This window comes from Nothobranchius furzeri, chromosome 1 (genome assembly GCF_043380555.1).
Source record: "Nothobranchius furzeri strain GRZ-AD chromosome 1, NfurGRZ-RIMD1, whole genome shotgun sequence".
Lineage (NCBI taxonomy): Eukaryota > Metazoa > Chordata > Actinopteri > Cyprinodontiformes > Nothobranchiidae > Nothobranchius > Nothobranchius furzeri.
Window position 1 is genome coordinate 28,766,606 of NC_091741.1, and position 14,421 is coordinate 28,781,026.

The 14,421-nt window shown below is 43.1% G+C and overlaps 1 protein-coding gene across 3 annotated transcripts in view; it reads left to right on the forward strand.

Moving 5' to 3' along the window:
- Window positions 1-2,812: 2,812 nt before the first annotated feature.
- Window positions 2,813-14,421, forward strand: part of LOC107378612 (gamma-aminobutyric acid receptor subunit alpha-2) — a 77,815-nt gene continuing 66,206 nt past the window's right edge. The window contains exons 1-3 of one of the 3 annotated variants that reach the window (XM_070550350.1): window positions 2,813-3,212; window positions 3,635-3,734; window positions 7,659-7,768. In XM_070550350.1, the coding sequence (XP_070406451.1) occupies window positions 3,661-3,734; window positions 7,659-7,768 (184 nt within the window). In that variant the 5' untranslated portion in view covers window positions 2,813-3,212; window positions 3,635-3,660. Of the gene's footprint in view, window positions 3,213-3,589; window positions 3,735-7,658; window positions 7,769-14,421 lie in introns of those variants that run through there. The other 2 variants (XM_054738207.2, XM_070550329.1) reach the window with 2 other exon arrangements.

Sequence of the window (14,421 nt, forward strand, 5' to 3'; positions counted from 1 at the left end):
TAAGCCCCGGATCTAAATCGCGGAAGTAACATGCAGTACCAAAGTCCAACAGAGAGGGCGCAGCTGGCAGTAGTTTGTACACAGCCTGCCTGAGCCTCCACCACTGAAGAAGAAGTCCTTCAGCAGCCGGCTTCTTCTACACTCTCTGCCTGAAACGCATGAGTGAAGATGGACATAAGGACGTTTTTTAGACCAAAAGTACGGCGACAGACCCCCAGCTTTGATGAGACTGGTGCTGACTCAGGTTTGTGAGTCTTACTTGAAAATATTTGTTGTGCTGCTGGTTTGCCTAAAGTTAGCTTACTATCAGGTAAAGTTGTTGGAGAAAGAAAGGGAATATTTACTATCATCTCACACTAAACACTAACAGGAACAATACTCTGCCCTGAAAATGCTGAATATGTAGCTTCAGATTAAAAATTATGCGGTACAAGACATATATATATGATGTTGACTAGTGTGTGTCACGTGTGTGTGCGCGCGTGTGTGTGTGTGTTAAGCCCCGGATCTTCTTCAGTCCTAAATCCGCCCCTGTTCTCATCGTTGAAAAAATTTTATCAATTGCGTTGAGAACCAACTGACGAGATCCATTTTAGTGAATTTCAGTTTCCAGTTTCCAGAAAAACTGCAGAAGCAGCCGTGCACCCAGCACACACAGACAGACAAAGGCCTTGAGGATAAGATATGGAGGAGGGGAGGAAAAAAGCGTCTGCACCCGCCAAGAGCCGGAAGAAGAAAAATAAATAAATAAATAAATAAATAAATAAGGGGATTCATTTAAGCAATGCTCCTATACAGGAAATTATAAAGACACTAATATAAATGAGACACCGGTGTTTTGGTTTGTGTTTATTTGCTTGTTCCTGTACATGAATTTGATCAATGAGAATCATCAGTTCCACTGTCAGACCTGGCAGCAGTCGGGTGTGATGCAATGCATCGTAAGAGTGTAACCCAGAGGTAGTGCACGCCAACAGAAAATGCACGCGCTCTCATCAAATTAACAGTTTACTCTGCTTTGTTTTTTTTTTTTGTTTTTTTTTTTTACTTGACAAAGTGCCCAAGTGCCACTAAATTGACCTGCTTCATTGATCAGCTGCCACAGGTTTGGACAGGAGAAAGATCAACGGAGCATCCTCCCAGCCTGGAGGGATGCAGTGACTGGTGAGTGATGGTGCAACCTTTTAGATCCAGTGGTCTGATTTGTTTTGGTTGGGCTTGAAGGAGAACCATCCTTCCTGACTGCTGAGGGACAACATGTCTGGGTTATTAGCCTCAAGATCTACCTGCTTAATGCCTGCTCGACTCAAATGAGGAATAAGCACAAATATTTTGTAAATTTAGTTTACTATAGTGTTGCTATATTAAAGAATGTTTCATGTGAGCGTTTTGTTCCACTCTTCTTGTAGAGTCGGAGGGTTTTCCAGCAGGAACAGCCTGTTTAAGGTCAGATGTTCTCCTTCAGGATGTTCTGCTAGAGATAAGAATTCATGGTTCCATCAGTTACAGCAAGCGGTCCAGGTTCTGGAGCAGTGAAGCAGCCCCAGACCATCACACTGGCATGCCTCGGCGGGTTTTGGCTGGCCCAGCGCCTTTTGTTCTTGTACTGGCTCGCCTTTCCTCCTGGGCTCAAGGCCTTCTGCTGGGCTTCCTGGTTGTGGTCCACCTTCTTGAGGTATCCCAGCATGTGTGACCCTCTGCCTCTGGTGCTGCTGATGGGTTGTGGCACCCGGGTGGATGCAGTTTATTGTGTCAAAAATTCAATAAGGTCAACTTTCCTGTTCTGCAGCAGATCCGCCATTCTGTCTGCCAAAAGATGTCTCTGATGAATGTCAGACGGCTCTTTGTTTTCTTTTTCTGTCTGCAGCAATTTTCCTTGGAAATCTGCCATAAATGCCATTTTTTACACCACATCTGTTGTTTTAATGTGGGAGCTCTGACCTTAAACTGATCCAAGTGAATCTTGCAGTTTTTAGATGTTATTCTGGGGGTCTTGAATTGTTTAAGAACGAGCCGGGATGTGTTGCTGTTTGAGCCTATCTTTACACCTCTGGGTGGTTCGAGGAGCAGAACTCCGGTTTTTAATTAACGTTATTAATCGCACTTCAAGCACGTTCTGGTTTCTCATCCCTGCAACTTGACATAAAATGCACACTAACCTGCACAAACTGTTTGCACCAAATCAAATAGCTTAACTTGTTTAATTCATAACCTGCTTTTTAGGAGAATGTGTGTCCAAATGGGACACGTCGAAGCCCGTGGATCCACAACAAATAGTCGACTAATCAGCAGGCCTCATCTAAGGTGAAGGCATTTTGTGAGAATCATAACTGGAGGGAGTCAGAGAAATACATGCTAATGGTGAAAATAGTATAATTGTAGAAAGTGCCGAAGAAAACTAAAAAAGAACTGTGTCCGTAGCCCAGCACAGAGTAGTAGCAGGGCCCTGCCTCCCACACACAAACACAGGTGCTAACCACAACACAACACATGCAGCGTTGGGGAGAGGCTTTCTGCAGGAAGTCGCATTAATAATTATAATTAGAACATCACCAGTCATATTAACATTTTCATGTGCACGTGTATTAGGGTTTAAAGAGCACAAGAAAAAACCCGCTTTGGTGATTTTTATTTCTGCACAAACATCAAAGCCTGCATCACCCATGGGCTAGTGTGGATGACATGCAGCCCCATCCCGACATTCCTTTGTGCTGCTGCAAGATTCAGGAATCTGGCTGACTGCCCAGCAGACTGTCTCTAGGACCCAGCGTGTCCCCTTTGTAGTTTTCGTGTGGAGGAGGACTGGGATGTGCTCCTTCTATCCTTCTATCACGATTCACATCGCGGCTCCGAGCTGGAGGAGGATGCTGAAGGGGGTGGTCTGAAACCAGGAGCAGCGCCCCCACCTGCTGCTTTTACCTTTTCTGTTTTTGTTCATATTTATTAGAACCCCCTTTAGTTTCCATCGTACCTCTATTATCATTATTATTATTATTATTATTGTATTCCCATGTTGGGGCTGAGATGAGATGAGAGCCGGTGCGCGTCGCGAGCATCCTCCTTGCTGACTGGAGTCATGAATTATCCAAGCTTTACTCCACAGAGCCGCTCCGTCTGATTCAGACAGGAGGGAGCGCTGATTCCTCCTTAACTTTTCATTTAGAGCATCTTCGACGGTTGCAGCTGCAGCAGCAGGTACTTTTGCACCTGAGGTGAGTCCGTCCTCCTCCTTCCCTTCCCTTGCTGGACGTAGACACAATTTAAGGCTCATTCTTCCATGCTGGCTCTGAAGGACCGCTGAGGAGCGTGGGAGAGCAGCCTCATCCTGCCTCCTGATTATTCCCGTCATTCCCTCCCTATTTAGGCTTTTTCTCTCGGTATGATTCAGTATTTGTTGTGATGTGAGCTGAGGTCAGGTTGGATGTTTCTGGTTAGGTAAATGAAAGCTGGGACGTGACAGTGAATACTAATTACTGTCAGCGACCGTCTCTGCCTCCTTTTCTCCCCCACCCGTCTCTTTCCTCCCCCCGGTTGTCTTCATGTACTTATGGCACGCTGACGGGGACTCCCTCTGAAATCGGGATTATAGCGCCGCTAAGGTCATCGACTTAAACTGAACCTGCGTTCCTTCCAGCGGCTGCCAGGCCAACTGGAGCGGCCATGTGGAGCAGGGAGAGCGCATCCTCCTCACCCCTCATCTGCCTGCTGCTGCTCACGGCGCTGTGGGAGATCAGGTGCGTCTGCTGGACACACACACGCACGCACACACACGCTTTGTCTCAGGGGAGCTCATGCATGGATCTTCTTGACCGCTGATGATGAGCGCAGCTTCAATCATGCTATAAAGCTAAAGGACATGAGGGAAATAATCCAAAACCAGCCTCACAATGCTGGCATGAGCAGTTCTCACTTTTATGGCTGCTAGGGGATCTTTAATTCGACTCCAATTGGGATGAAATGACCTCTTTTTCTTTGCTTTACAATCTCAAACTGACAGGTTTGGGGGACAAAAGTCCAAGCACATGCCTCTATTTTATACTTCATTGTGTTTTATTTGAAAACCTGTTGGACTTAAATGGACCAGTGGCAGATCAGGTCAGGTGCTACAAACCCACTGGGACTATTGGAAAAACAATGTCACAGGAAATGTTACAAACATATTCCAGCCCCATTAGATGCAGCTTACTGGGACATGGTTGGACAACCGTTTTGCTTCATAGACCCAACAAAGAGTTGAAAACCATCCTCAGAGGTTAAGGTCCATACTGATGTGACATCATTGCACAAATATATTTACGAGAGCCTCTAGTTCCACCACATCCTGAAGGATCTTAACTGGACTGAGATCTGGTGACTGTGGAGGCTGTTGGATTCCCGTGAACTCATGGTCATGTTCTAAAAATCAGTTAGAGGTGATCTGACATTTGTGACGTGATGCATGATCCTGCTGGAAGTAGCCTTCAGAAGATAGGTCCATGTGGTCATAAAGGGATGGAAGTGGTCGGCAACAATACTCAAGAAGGTTGTGGGGTTTAAACCAGGTTCCGGTGGGAATAAGGGTGTTTGTCAATGTCAAGGCGCCTGGCCTTGCGGGGTGATGTCTTGCGAGGCCAGGTGCCTTACTTATGAGGACACTCAGTGGCGTGTCTAGATCTATTAAAATGGGGTGGCCCAGGTGAGGCACAACTTTTTGCATGGGTGGCACCAATGGTTATGCTTTTTTTGTTTTACCCTCAAGCCTTTTGTAGACAACGAAAAGCCTATTTAAAGGTAAATTAGTGTGGTGGCACCTGGGGTGGCCAATCATATTCCAAGGGTGGCATGTGCTACCCCAGGCCACTCCCTGGACACGCCCCTGAGGACAACTGTCCTTCCTTGGTCAAAGAAAGCGGTTAAATGGAACAGACTTGCGTAACATCATGTGACACGGGAGAGAACGTTATATTTTATACGTATTAGTTTCAATATAAATATATAACGAGTCTTTTACTTTAAAAATTGTGTATATGTTTATTAAATAAAAAATATAAGTGAGTTACTACCCGCTAGCCACCGAAGCTGCAACTACTAGCAACAAACCAACCATAGATAACTTCTTTGGATCTAAAAAAAACATTTTAAATTAGTTTTCTTATTTTTAGACTCGAAATTTGCCCCCGAAGTAGCTGCCGGCTTCTGATCCGCCATCCTTTTGAAAATACTGTGGTGTATTCTGGGTAATTTTTGACCAAGACTAGGCTACAAGACACCTCCTGTGTGTCCTTGCTCAGCTAGCTGAACGGCTAACAAACGGAGAACACACACCTTGGTAGAACATGAACAATGGAACACGTCTTGGCGGCTCCTGATGACGTATCTTCTAGGCAACCAGGGCGGGGCCAAGACATCAAGGCGAGGTTCCTTGGCATTGAGAAACACCTTAAGTTATGTTATGGCTAATCATTAGCAGCTCTATCACCAACTCTATTTGCTCTGCAATGTTGAAGTTTTATCTCCACAAATAACACAAACCTGATGTTGTGGGGTTGCTAATGCTAACGGTTAGCTTCTTCTAGTCGAGACATGCTCTGCTCTCTCCTGGATGCTAAACCAACAACAGCCTTCCCTGTTCATGAGCAAAGATGGTGAGTCCATGTATGTTCAGCTATAGTGTTAAAAACTGTAATCCTCAACTGTGTCATCATTATTACAAGAACAAAAATCTTCCATTAGGACCAGAATGAATCCTGATTGGGTGGGCCAGTAAGGATACGGCAGCGGAACGTCACTGCTTCAAATAGACGGGAGTGTTTCAAACCATCAGCGAAGCGCCAATTTCCAGAAGCGGCACGCCATGCCGCTAAAGATCCTGGAAGTGGAGAGGAACAACATCATATACGACATCAAACAGCGATATCAAATGTGATTTCCTTTTCTTTTTTTTTTTTGGTTTAATGGCTGATTGCATAAAAAACCGTGACTCGGAGTCTCGAGGGATCTTGTAATCTCACGAGTCCAGCGAAGAGCACAGCAAGGAAGCTGTGCCACTGCCAAGACTCCCCCAGTGTGGAAAGGACCGCTTTGAAGTTGGCGAGTAAACCGTTCCGCTGCCGTTTCGCGCCGCTGATGCTTTCAGTGTGAAACTGGCGTTCGAAAGATGCTGCCCCTGAATTTGCCATTACATTCAGCCATAATTATTGAATTGTTGCACGTGGCTAACTATGGCCAGTGACAACAACTGCTGATTTAGTTTTCATGAGATGAAAAAAATATTAACTAATATTTCTGGTAGCTTTAAGTACTTTTTATTTTTGAGGGTGAAAACCCGTCCAAATACATTTAAAACAGACATTATGACGAGGAACATGGTTGAAAGGAATCAGACATTTGTACTTTTGTAGATGCCTAACTAGCTTTTAGCTTCACACATTAGCTATCCAAATATGAGTTACCATGCTAATGTTAGCTCAGAACAGCTAAATGTGATTCCTTCTGTATCAGTGGACACATTTTGTTACAAGATGGCTACAATGCTTTCAACTGCTAAGGATTTGTTGATCATGTGTTATATTTAGTTTTTGACACAGTATCAGTAAGTGCAACTCAATATTCCACACCAGGGTTTGCATTACAGGGGAGCTAGGAGGAGCCCGGCTCCCCTTAAAGGGAGGTGGGCTCCCCGGAAGGCCTTAACTGACACACCCAGGGGGAGCCTGATAAATGACCCGTCCTACCCTGCTGCTCTTACGACATTCTCACTGGGCTCCCCCAAAAGCCTGTGTGTAATTCGAGCCCTGGTCAAAAATTCAATAATAGAAGCTAATTAAATGGGTATGTGCCAAAATTAAACCCCCCAGATGTAAGCAGTTACTAATTATTTCATATTTAAAGAGCAAGTCACCCCCTACCAGAGTCTTAGTCCACTCCCACTTCATGTTTGAAGCATGCAACAAATGCTGTTGCCTGGCAGATCGAGAGGGCGGGGCCGCCAACAAACACACACACACAGGCTCACAACGACATTGTGACATCATAAGGTACCAACTAACATCACAATGTACATCTTAGCCAATAGTGGTGCCAGATTTAAATTCAAATGCAGTGCAGAGTTTTTACCTGACAATGGCACAACACTGAGTTTTAGGCAGAATATTTAAATTTTAACTAAGATGCGCTTAAGTGCCAAATTATTGACTACACGTGCCTACAGCACGATTAGACACTCATTTATATAGATTATCAGCAAAAACGCTGATTTGGGGGTGACTTGCTCTTTAAAGCTTAAAGTAAAATAAGTCATTAACCTGAGCCTGTTACTGCAGAGCTGGCTATGATTAAAATAAGCTATCGTATGAGACCTTGTCAGCATTTATTTACCAGGAATCTGTGTACTGATTACATTTGCATTTTTGTTGTGTTTTGGCTCTGGGATCAGATAGCTCTTGAATGTTGTGACTTGAACTGGGTCAGCCATGATGAGAAACGTTGTGTATCCGTGTGCTTGTGTGGGCATGTATGCAGTTGCTGCCAGATAAAGATGAGCCCTTTGCTTTTCATAACCCAAAACTCAGAGGAAAACAGAATCTAAACAGATCTGAAATGTGATAAGGCCTTGTCTATTGGATTGTGTGTCTCAGACAATTACGTTGGTTTTAAATAGTTTGCCCTGTTCCATCTAGATCAGTGAATGCTGACGCCGCATCTGATGACCTCAACATCACATTGTTCACACGTATCCTGGACAGCCTGCTGGATGGATATGACAACCGTCTACGGCCTGGTCTTGGAGGTGAGGGAATGATGTTACTGTTGCTGGAATTACACGGGTCCTGCTGGTGCAGTTTCATACAATGTCTAATTGCTGTTATGAAACTGCACGTGTCTCCCTTTTGCTAATGGTTGACAGCCAATTTGTAGTGAGAACACTTCATTTAGCATCAGCCTTCATGGTACCAATACCCTTTGGCAGCAATCCCCTCAAGAATAGACTCATAAACACACTCTGTGTGTGAAACAATGAGATTATGTAATGCTCAGGCCACTTCCCGGTCTCGTTAGACCCTACAGATGGCTATATTATATTATTGCTTGTGATTCTTGTAGGAAACCCCAGCAGGCGAGAAGACTCTTGGATGCTACACAACAACACTGACTTTGTGCTTTAAGCTGACAGTGTTCACAAGGGAGTTTCCAAAATATCTCAGAACCTTTGTGAGGGTTCTTTATTTCATCACGTGAGTCGCAGGGCCTCCAATCATGTGACTTCAATTTTAAACATGTTCAATTTTAAATTTGCATAACTAATTTCTACTCAAAATAGTTGTAGAATCATTGAACACATCTGGAACCCTTCTCGATTCCTCTTCAGTAGCTTCTTAATTTAGTTTCTGACAAGGTTGCAGGTTTGAATCCTGAATGCAGCCACTCTGCATAGAGTTAGCATGTTCTGCCTGTTCATGTGTGGGTTTTCACCAGGTTCTTTGGTTTCCTCCCAAAAACCAAAAACCTGCATGTTTGGTTGGTTGGAGGCTCTAAATCAGAGGTACCCAATCCTGTTCCAGGGGGGCCGGTTTCCAGCACATTTTAGTGGTTTCTCTGCTCCAACATGCTTGATTCAGTGGTGGAATCAGTGGCGGATTTAGCAATTTGGGGGCCCAAGGTGAACACAGACATGGGGCCCCCTTACACAAAATTTCCAACAATCTTACCTTTAACTGGATTTGCGAAACTCTCCCCTCTTCTGACGTGAGTTATTTTCCCTTTTTATTAGTCCTCCTCTTTTTTCCTGTATTTCGCTCCCTTTGAGTGCTTTCAATATTTGCTCTGCTTTCTTCTTCCTGTCAGTGCTCCTGTGCTTTTGCCTTTGTTTTTGTTTTTCTATTTTCCATTTTGCTCTATGTTTTCCTCCCTTTAAACATTTTCCATTGTCTTTCCTTTCTGCTTCCTTGTGATGTTTACATTGAAAAACGACGTCACTTTTGAAAGTGAAGATAAAAGCTTTTTTGAAGCAAGCTGCATCTTGAAGCCACTAGGATAACTCCATTTCATGCTTAATGTTTTGACTACGCCCTTTTGTATCCTACGCCCACGGTAAAATGGACATTTGACCGAATTGTGACGTTTACCCTCTTGCTATTTAACCTTCCTCTCACCCCCATCCTAACCTTAACCAGCTTACGCATGCAAAGCTTTGTTTTGCAATTCATCGTTCCTCTCAAACACGCTTAACGGAAGATGTAGACTGACATACTGGGTTGAGGTTAGGATGGGGGTGAGGGGAAGGTTAAAGAGGTTAGAGGTGAAATGTTGGTGAAATCTCTGTTTTATCGCGGGCATCAGATACCGTCGCTCTGGCACAGCGCGTCGCCTCCTGACGCGCTGGGGATCCCAATGACTCGGAAACAAACGCTTGGTCACACCGCGTCATTTTTTGACGCTTAGGGTGTGAGAATGTGTTGTCTAAATTGTGTGTAGATGTTTGTGTATGTGTGTGTGTGTGTGTGTGCCCGATTTTTTTTTATTTCCCCCTTTGTGAGCCAGCCCTTTAAAACCCACCCTGCAGAGGTTTACTGTAAATTCTATCTATTCTATCTGTTTCCACTATCTGAACTTCAGGGTAATTTTACCATAACTTCCTGTCATGCACATATCTCTATCTTCAGTGGGCAGGCTGAAAAGACGGTTTTCCAAGCCATTTTCAGGAACAAACGGAGTACCAGAGGTGTGGACGCAAGTCACATGACGTGGACTCGAGTCATTGTTTTAATGACTTCTGACTTGACTTGATAAAATCTATAAAGACTTATGACTTGACTCGGACTTGAACGCCACTGACTTGCGTCTTGAATCGACTTGCATCTGTTGACTTGATGACTTGAGCATATTTGACATTTCAGCACAAAAGTGGCACGACGTGGACAAAAATCATAAATCATTATTTGTTCTGGGTTTGATGTACTGCTAACTGCAGCAGCTCTTTGTTTATAATCAGTTTCAGTTGCACTTCCTGCTTGTTTGAGCAAATAAACGAAGCTTTAAGAAGCTTTTATTCTGGAATTTATTTATTATCATTGTCATTAAATTAAAGTTGGACAGATGACTTGATTATGACTTTGAAATTCAAAGTTAAGGACTTGGACTTGACTTGGACATGGTTGTCTTTGACTTGGACTTGACTCGAGATTTGACTGGAAAGACTTGTGACTTGTGGCTTGCAAAGCAGTGACTATTTAGCGACCCGATCCTTCCCATTCCATGCCAGTTTGGTCGGTGGAAAAGGCCCACTGGTCACACCTCTGCGGAGTACCTCTACTGGGGTAGGTATTCAGAATGAGTTGCTGGGTGGGACCTGTGGTGAACTCATGCTGATTGGTTGTAACTCAGCAGGAAATGACTCGGCAGACGTTATCCAAAACAACTGGTATTTGTAAAGTTGGAAGAGTTGCTGTTGAAGCAGAATGAAAGGAAAAGAAATAAGCACCATTCACGCTGCTTTAAAATTGTTGTTACTAAACGCTCAACATTTAAAAATGCTGAGAAAATCCTCCTATAACAATGTAATTCAAGAGGCTTTGTTGTCTCACAGAGCATTGTGAAAAACTGCGCTTTTTCTGGTCATTGAACACCACATTTGACATCACACAGCCACTCTCCCGGTCCTCCGAATAGATTAAATTACACTGTAATTTGACAGAAAACCTTTAATGTCATTGATGTCTATGGATGCTTTTTTGGTGCTGATCGGTGACATCACTCACTCCCAACGCAGTATGCTGGTGATGTTTGTGAAAAGTCCTGAAAGGGCTGAATTTGTATGGAGACAACAGCTGAGAGGACCAAGCCATCGTATCTCCCGGTCAATTTTCCCCTTCCAGAAATTTCCCAGAACTCCCACAGTGGAAACTCGCCTTCTGTAGTTAGTTCAGATTATTTCAGTCTTAATAGCACAGTGCACTTCAACAGTTGCTCACTTCATAAGCCCCAGCGAAGGTATAATTTGCATTATAATACTAACCGAAAAGATCTTCCATGCAGCATTTATCTGCATCTCATTTCCAGATGGCCCCTCACCCCTAAAGCCGAGCTCTTTCTTAGGATTTGGTGCATTTTATATTTCAAACTCCAGCTCAGACGCTACCACATGGGAGCTCAGCTTGTTCTACTGAATGTACAGTAGAGGTATGAGCAGGTTCTTTTTATTGTACAGTTTAAGTAAAACAAACTGAATTGGCACATTTGATGAGTCTGGATGAGGGTTTAGGGCATGGCAGAGGATGATGGAGGGCTCATATCATGGATGTAATTTATGGGGGACAAGTGGGACATGAAAAAATAAAAATACAAATTGCTTACATTACATCACAGTACATGATAAGACGATCACTTTTACGGATTTCTGACAAATCGTACATAATTTCTGAAAGGGGAAAACTCCGGAAAGATACTTTAAGATATTTGTGTCAAATGTGGGACAAATGACATCATAATTACATCCTTAACAGCTTGCATGTGGACCGGGACCCTAATGAACCCCTGGATGAGGAACTTTTTCTTTTCTTAGAAGAGGATAAACCTGAGCTTTTCAATGTTAAATCATGGATTTGTTATTATGACATGAATCTGATATTTACTAAAATTCTGTAAAGCCAGAATATCACTGGGCTGGAACTGTAGCCCAAATGTGAACAGCACAGGACCTCGTTCTCCTGTCACCAGAATTTTGAATCTGTTCAAAATACATGGACAAAAATTGTCTTTCTTAAGTCTCAATGTTGTTCCAGGCGTCTGCAACCATGGAAATGGTAAAATGTCAATCATCAATTGTGTAAAATGACTATTTGCAACCGTTATTATTGCCCTGACACGTGCAATATTTAACAAAAACACACTCCAACACATATATTTTTACACATCACAGCCATTCAGATGTATATTTGCCTTTTATGTGTCAGGTTTGGCTCCAGTGGAAGCCAAACCTCAACGAGTGGTGTCTCACTGTACCTCTCCAACGCACGCAGGCCATGCACCAGGCTGCTGATGGAGACACGCTGAGACATCAGATGTAGTTTTCCACATTGTAGACACATTAGATCTTTATGCTGCATCTGTGGGGAAAATACGTTAACGCTCCACTGGACCTGGGTTTATAGCACATTCATAATGCCAGAATGAGAGGTTCATCACAGCTGTACGAGTGTGCTCGCCCTCACACGCAGTCCTGTCGACTGCTTCACGTTTCATGTAACGTGAAAAAGAGAGAGGTTGGACAAAAAAAAAAAACAAGAAGCCTGAATCCCAAGGTATCCTATTGAATTTTTTTTTTAGCCAGCCTCATCAAACATTCAGTCATTTATTTAGAGCTGCCACACATTTGCACACACGGTCAATAGAGAGCAGATTGCAGAGCGATGTGTCCTGACAGTGATGTAACTCTGTGGCTCTCTCTAAAAATGCTTTTGAGTTTCCTCAGCTGAAAACGGCACTTGAGGACAGCTGGGTGAAGACAAAATGGCTGGAACACTTTGTGATGTTAAACTATGAACTCACCATGTTGTGTTCGGCAGCTACCAATGGTAATTAACCCTCCGATCCCTCGTCAGATATTATATAATGTTTCTCTTGCGTGTTTCGCTGTGTGTCGCTGTGGCAAACCATCCATAGATAAAACACTCTACAGCTTAAATTCATACTAATAGTAACAAAGATGGATGTCAGAGAGTAATCTAGTGCAGGGGTTCACAAGAGTCAACTATTTTTGAGGGTAGAAGAAAAAAGAACTGAAATTGTTTTAGCTGCATTTATTTAGCAAATAATCATGTTAAACAAGGCAGCTAGCTTTGAAAGGATACTTACTTTTAAAAATAGTATATTTGAATTAAAGTCCTTAGCAGTCATCATTTTACTCATAGACGGCTCTCGGAATGGCCTAAGTTCAGAGAAATAATGCATATGCCCTGCCATCCTAATAGAGCTAAGGCCCAATTCACATGCCAAGATAATTATGCGAATTTTGTACCTGATTCTCCTCTTCTGACAGTGACTACGTTTACATGCAGCCAATATCCGGGTTATGATCGGGTTAAGGTCGGTATTCGGGTTTCTGAGTTGATCAGAATAACCCGTTTACAAGCATAAATAGAAAGAGTTACCCCTAACTTGCATAACCCGATTTAAATGCGGACGTTGGGGTAGCGTCAGGACGTATGGACTACGTCAAGACGCAATATTTCAGTTACCTTCTTGTATATTTCGCTGTCTCTGTACTTTCAGCCGTCAACAAAAGACATAATGTTCATACTTTTCACCAGACCGATGAAGACAGAGGTTTCCTCGTCACTCCAAAAGTGCGGTGCTGTGTCGCGACTCGCCATGTTGCTCCCAACTTGTTGTTTACTTCCGGTGTTCTGGCGCATACAAGACGTCTCGCTACTCAAAAGACCAAGATTCCTTGCGAACAGAGCATGTGCAGAACACACGCTTTGATGGGGATATCCCGATATGCGTTTACACGACCAAACATTCGGGTTAGAAAAGGGTTACCCCAGGTGTAGTAACCGGGTTTTTAAAAACCCGGTTATGAGCATATCCGGGTTTTTGGCGGTGTTTACATGGCTGTGCGGAACTGGGTTATTGTGAATATTCGGGTTTTAAAAGGGTTACTGGCTGCACGTAAACGCACTCAATCTTATAGGTGCACCTGATTACAGTAATGGTTCTAAAGATAATCTTATCAGATGACCCTGCCATGTGTGGTGTGTTAAGAGTACTCTCGTCTGCTCAAAAGAATATCAGCCCGCTCTGATCCAAAATGAGGACTACTGAGCAAAAAATGATGTTCAACCTCATGTCAACAGTCATGTACGATACTCTGGCATCGATCTTTTTATAAATGCTTTTACTTCTAATTTTACCAGTTCAGCTTGATTTACTTGTTAAACTAAACGTGTGGAGACTTAATTTGGGAGATATATATTTTTTATTTTTTGTCAAAAAATGTAGCTCACATCCAAATAAGAAGTGTAAACATTTGAAATTAAATGATTGTTTAAAAATGGATGGCTGATTCACAATAAAATGCATAATGTCAGGTCTTTATGTACATATTTTGTATGCTGTGACAAAATGCATATGTGAGATTAAAAGTACAATAAGTATGTTATGGTCGGCAGTTGTATCAGAAAGTATCACGAGTAGGCAATAATTCCTTTTCCAACTTGTGTCACATGTAGCAAAAACAGGCATCCATCTTAACTCTTTCACCCCTTCTCCTTCTCTCACTCACTTACTTACTTTCTATCCTAGCCTGCCCCCTGGTGGTGGACAAGACAAAGTATGATCATATTGGACGGACGGTTACACTCAAACAGATTTCATTCTCAGCCGGCCGGAGGGGTTGTCAGTTTTCCTCCCTTACAAAAAGCTGAAGATGAGTGTTGTCGTTCT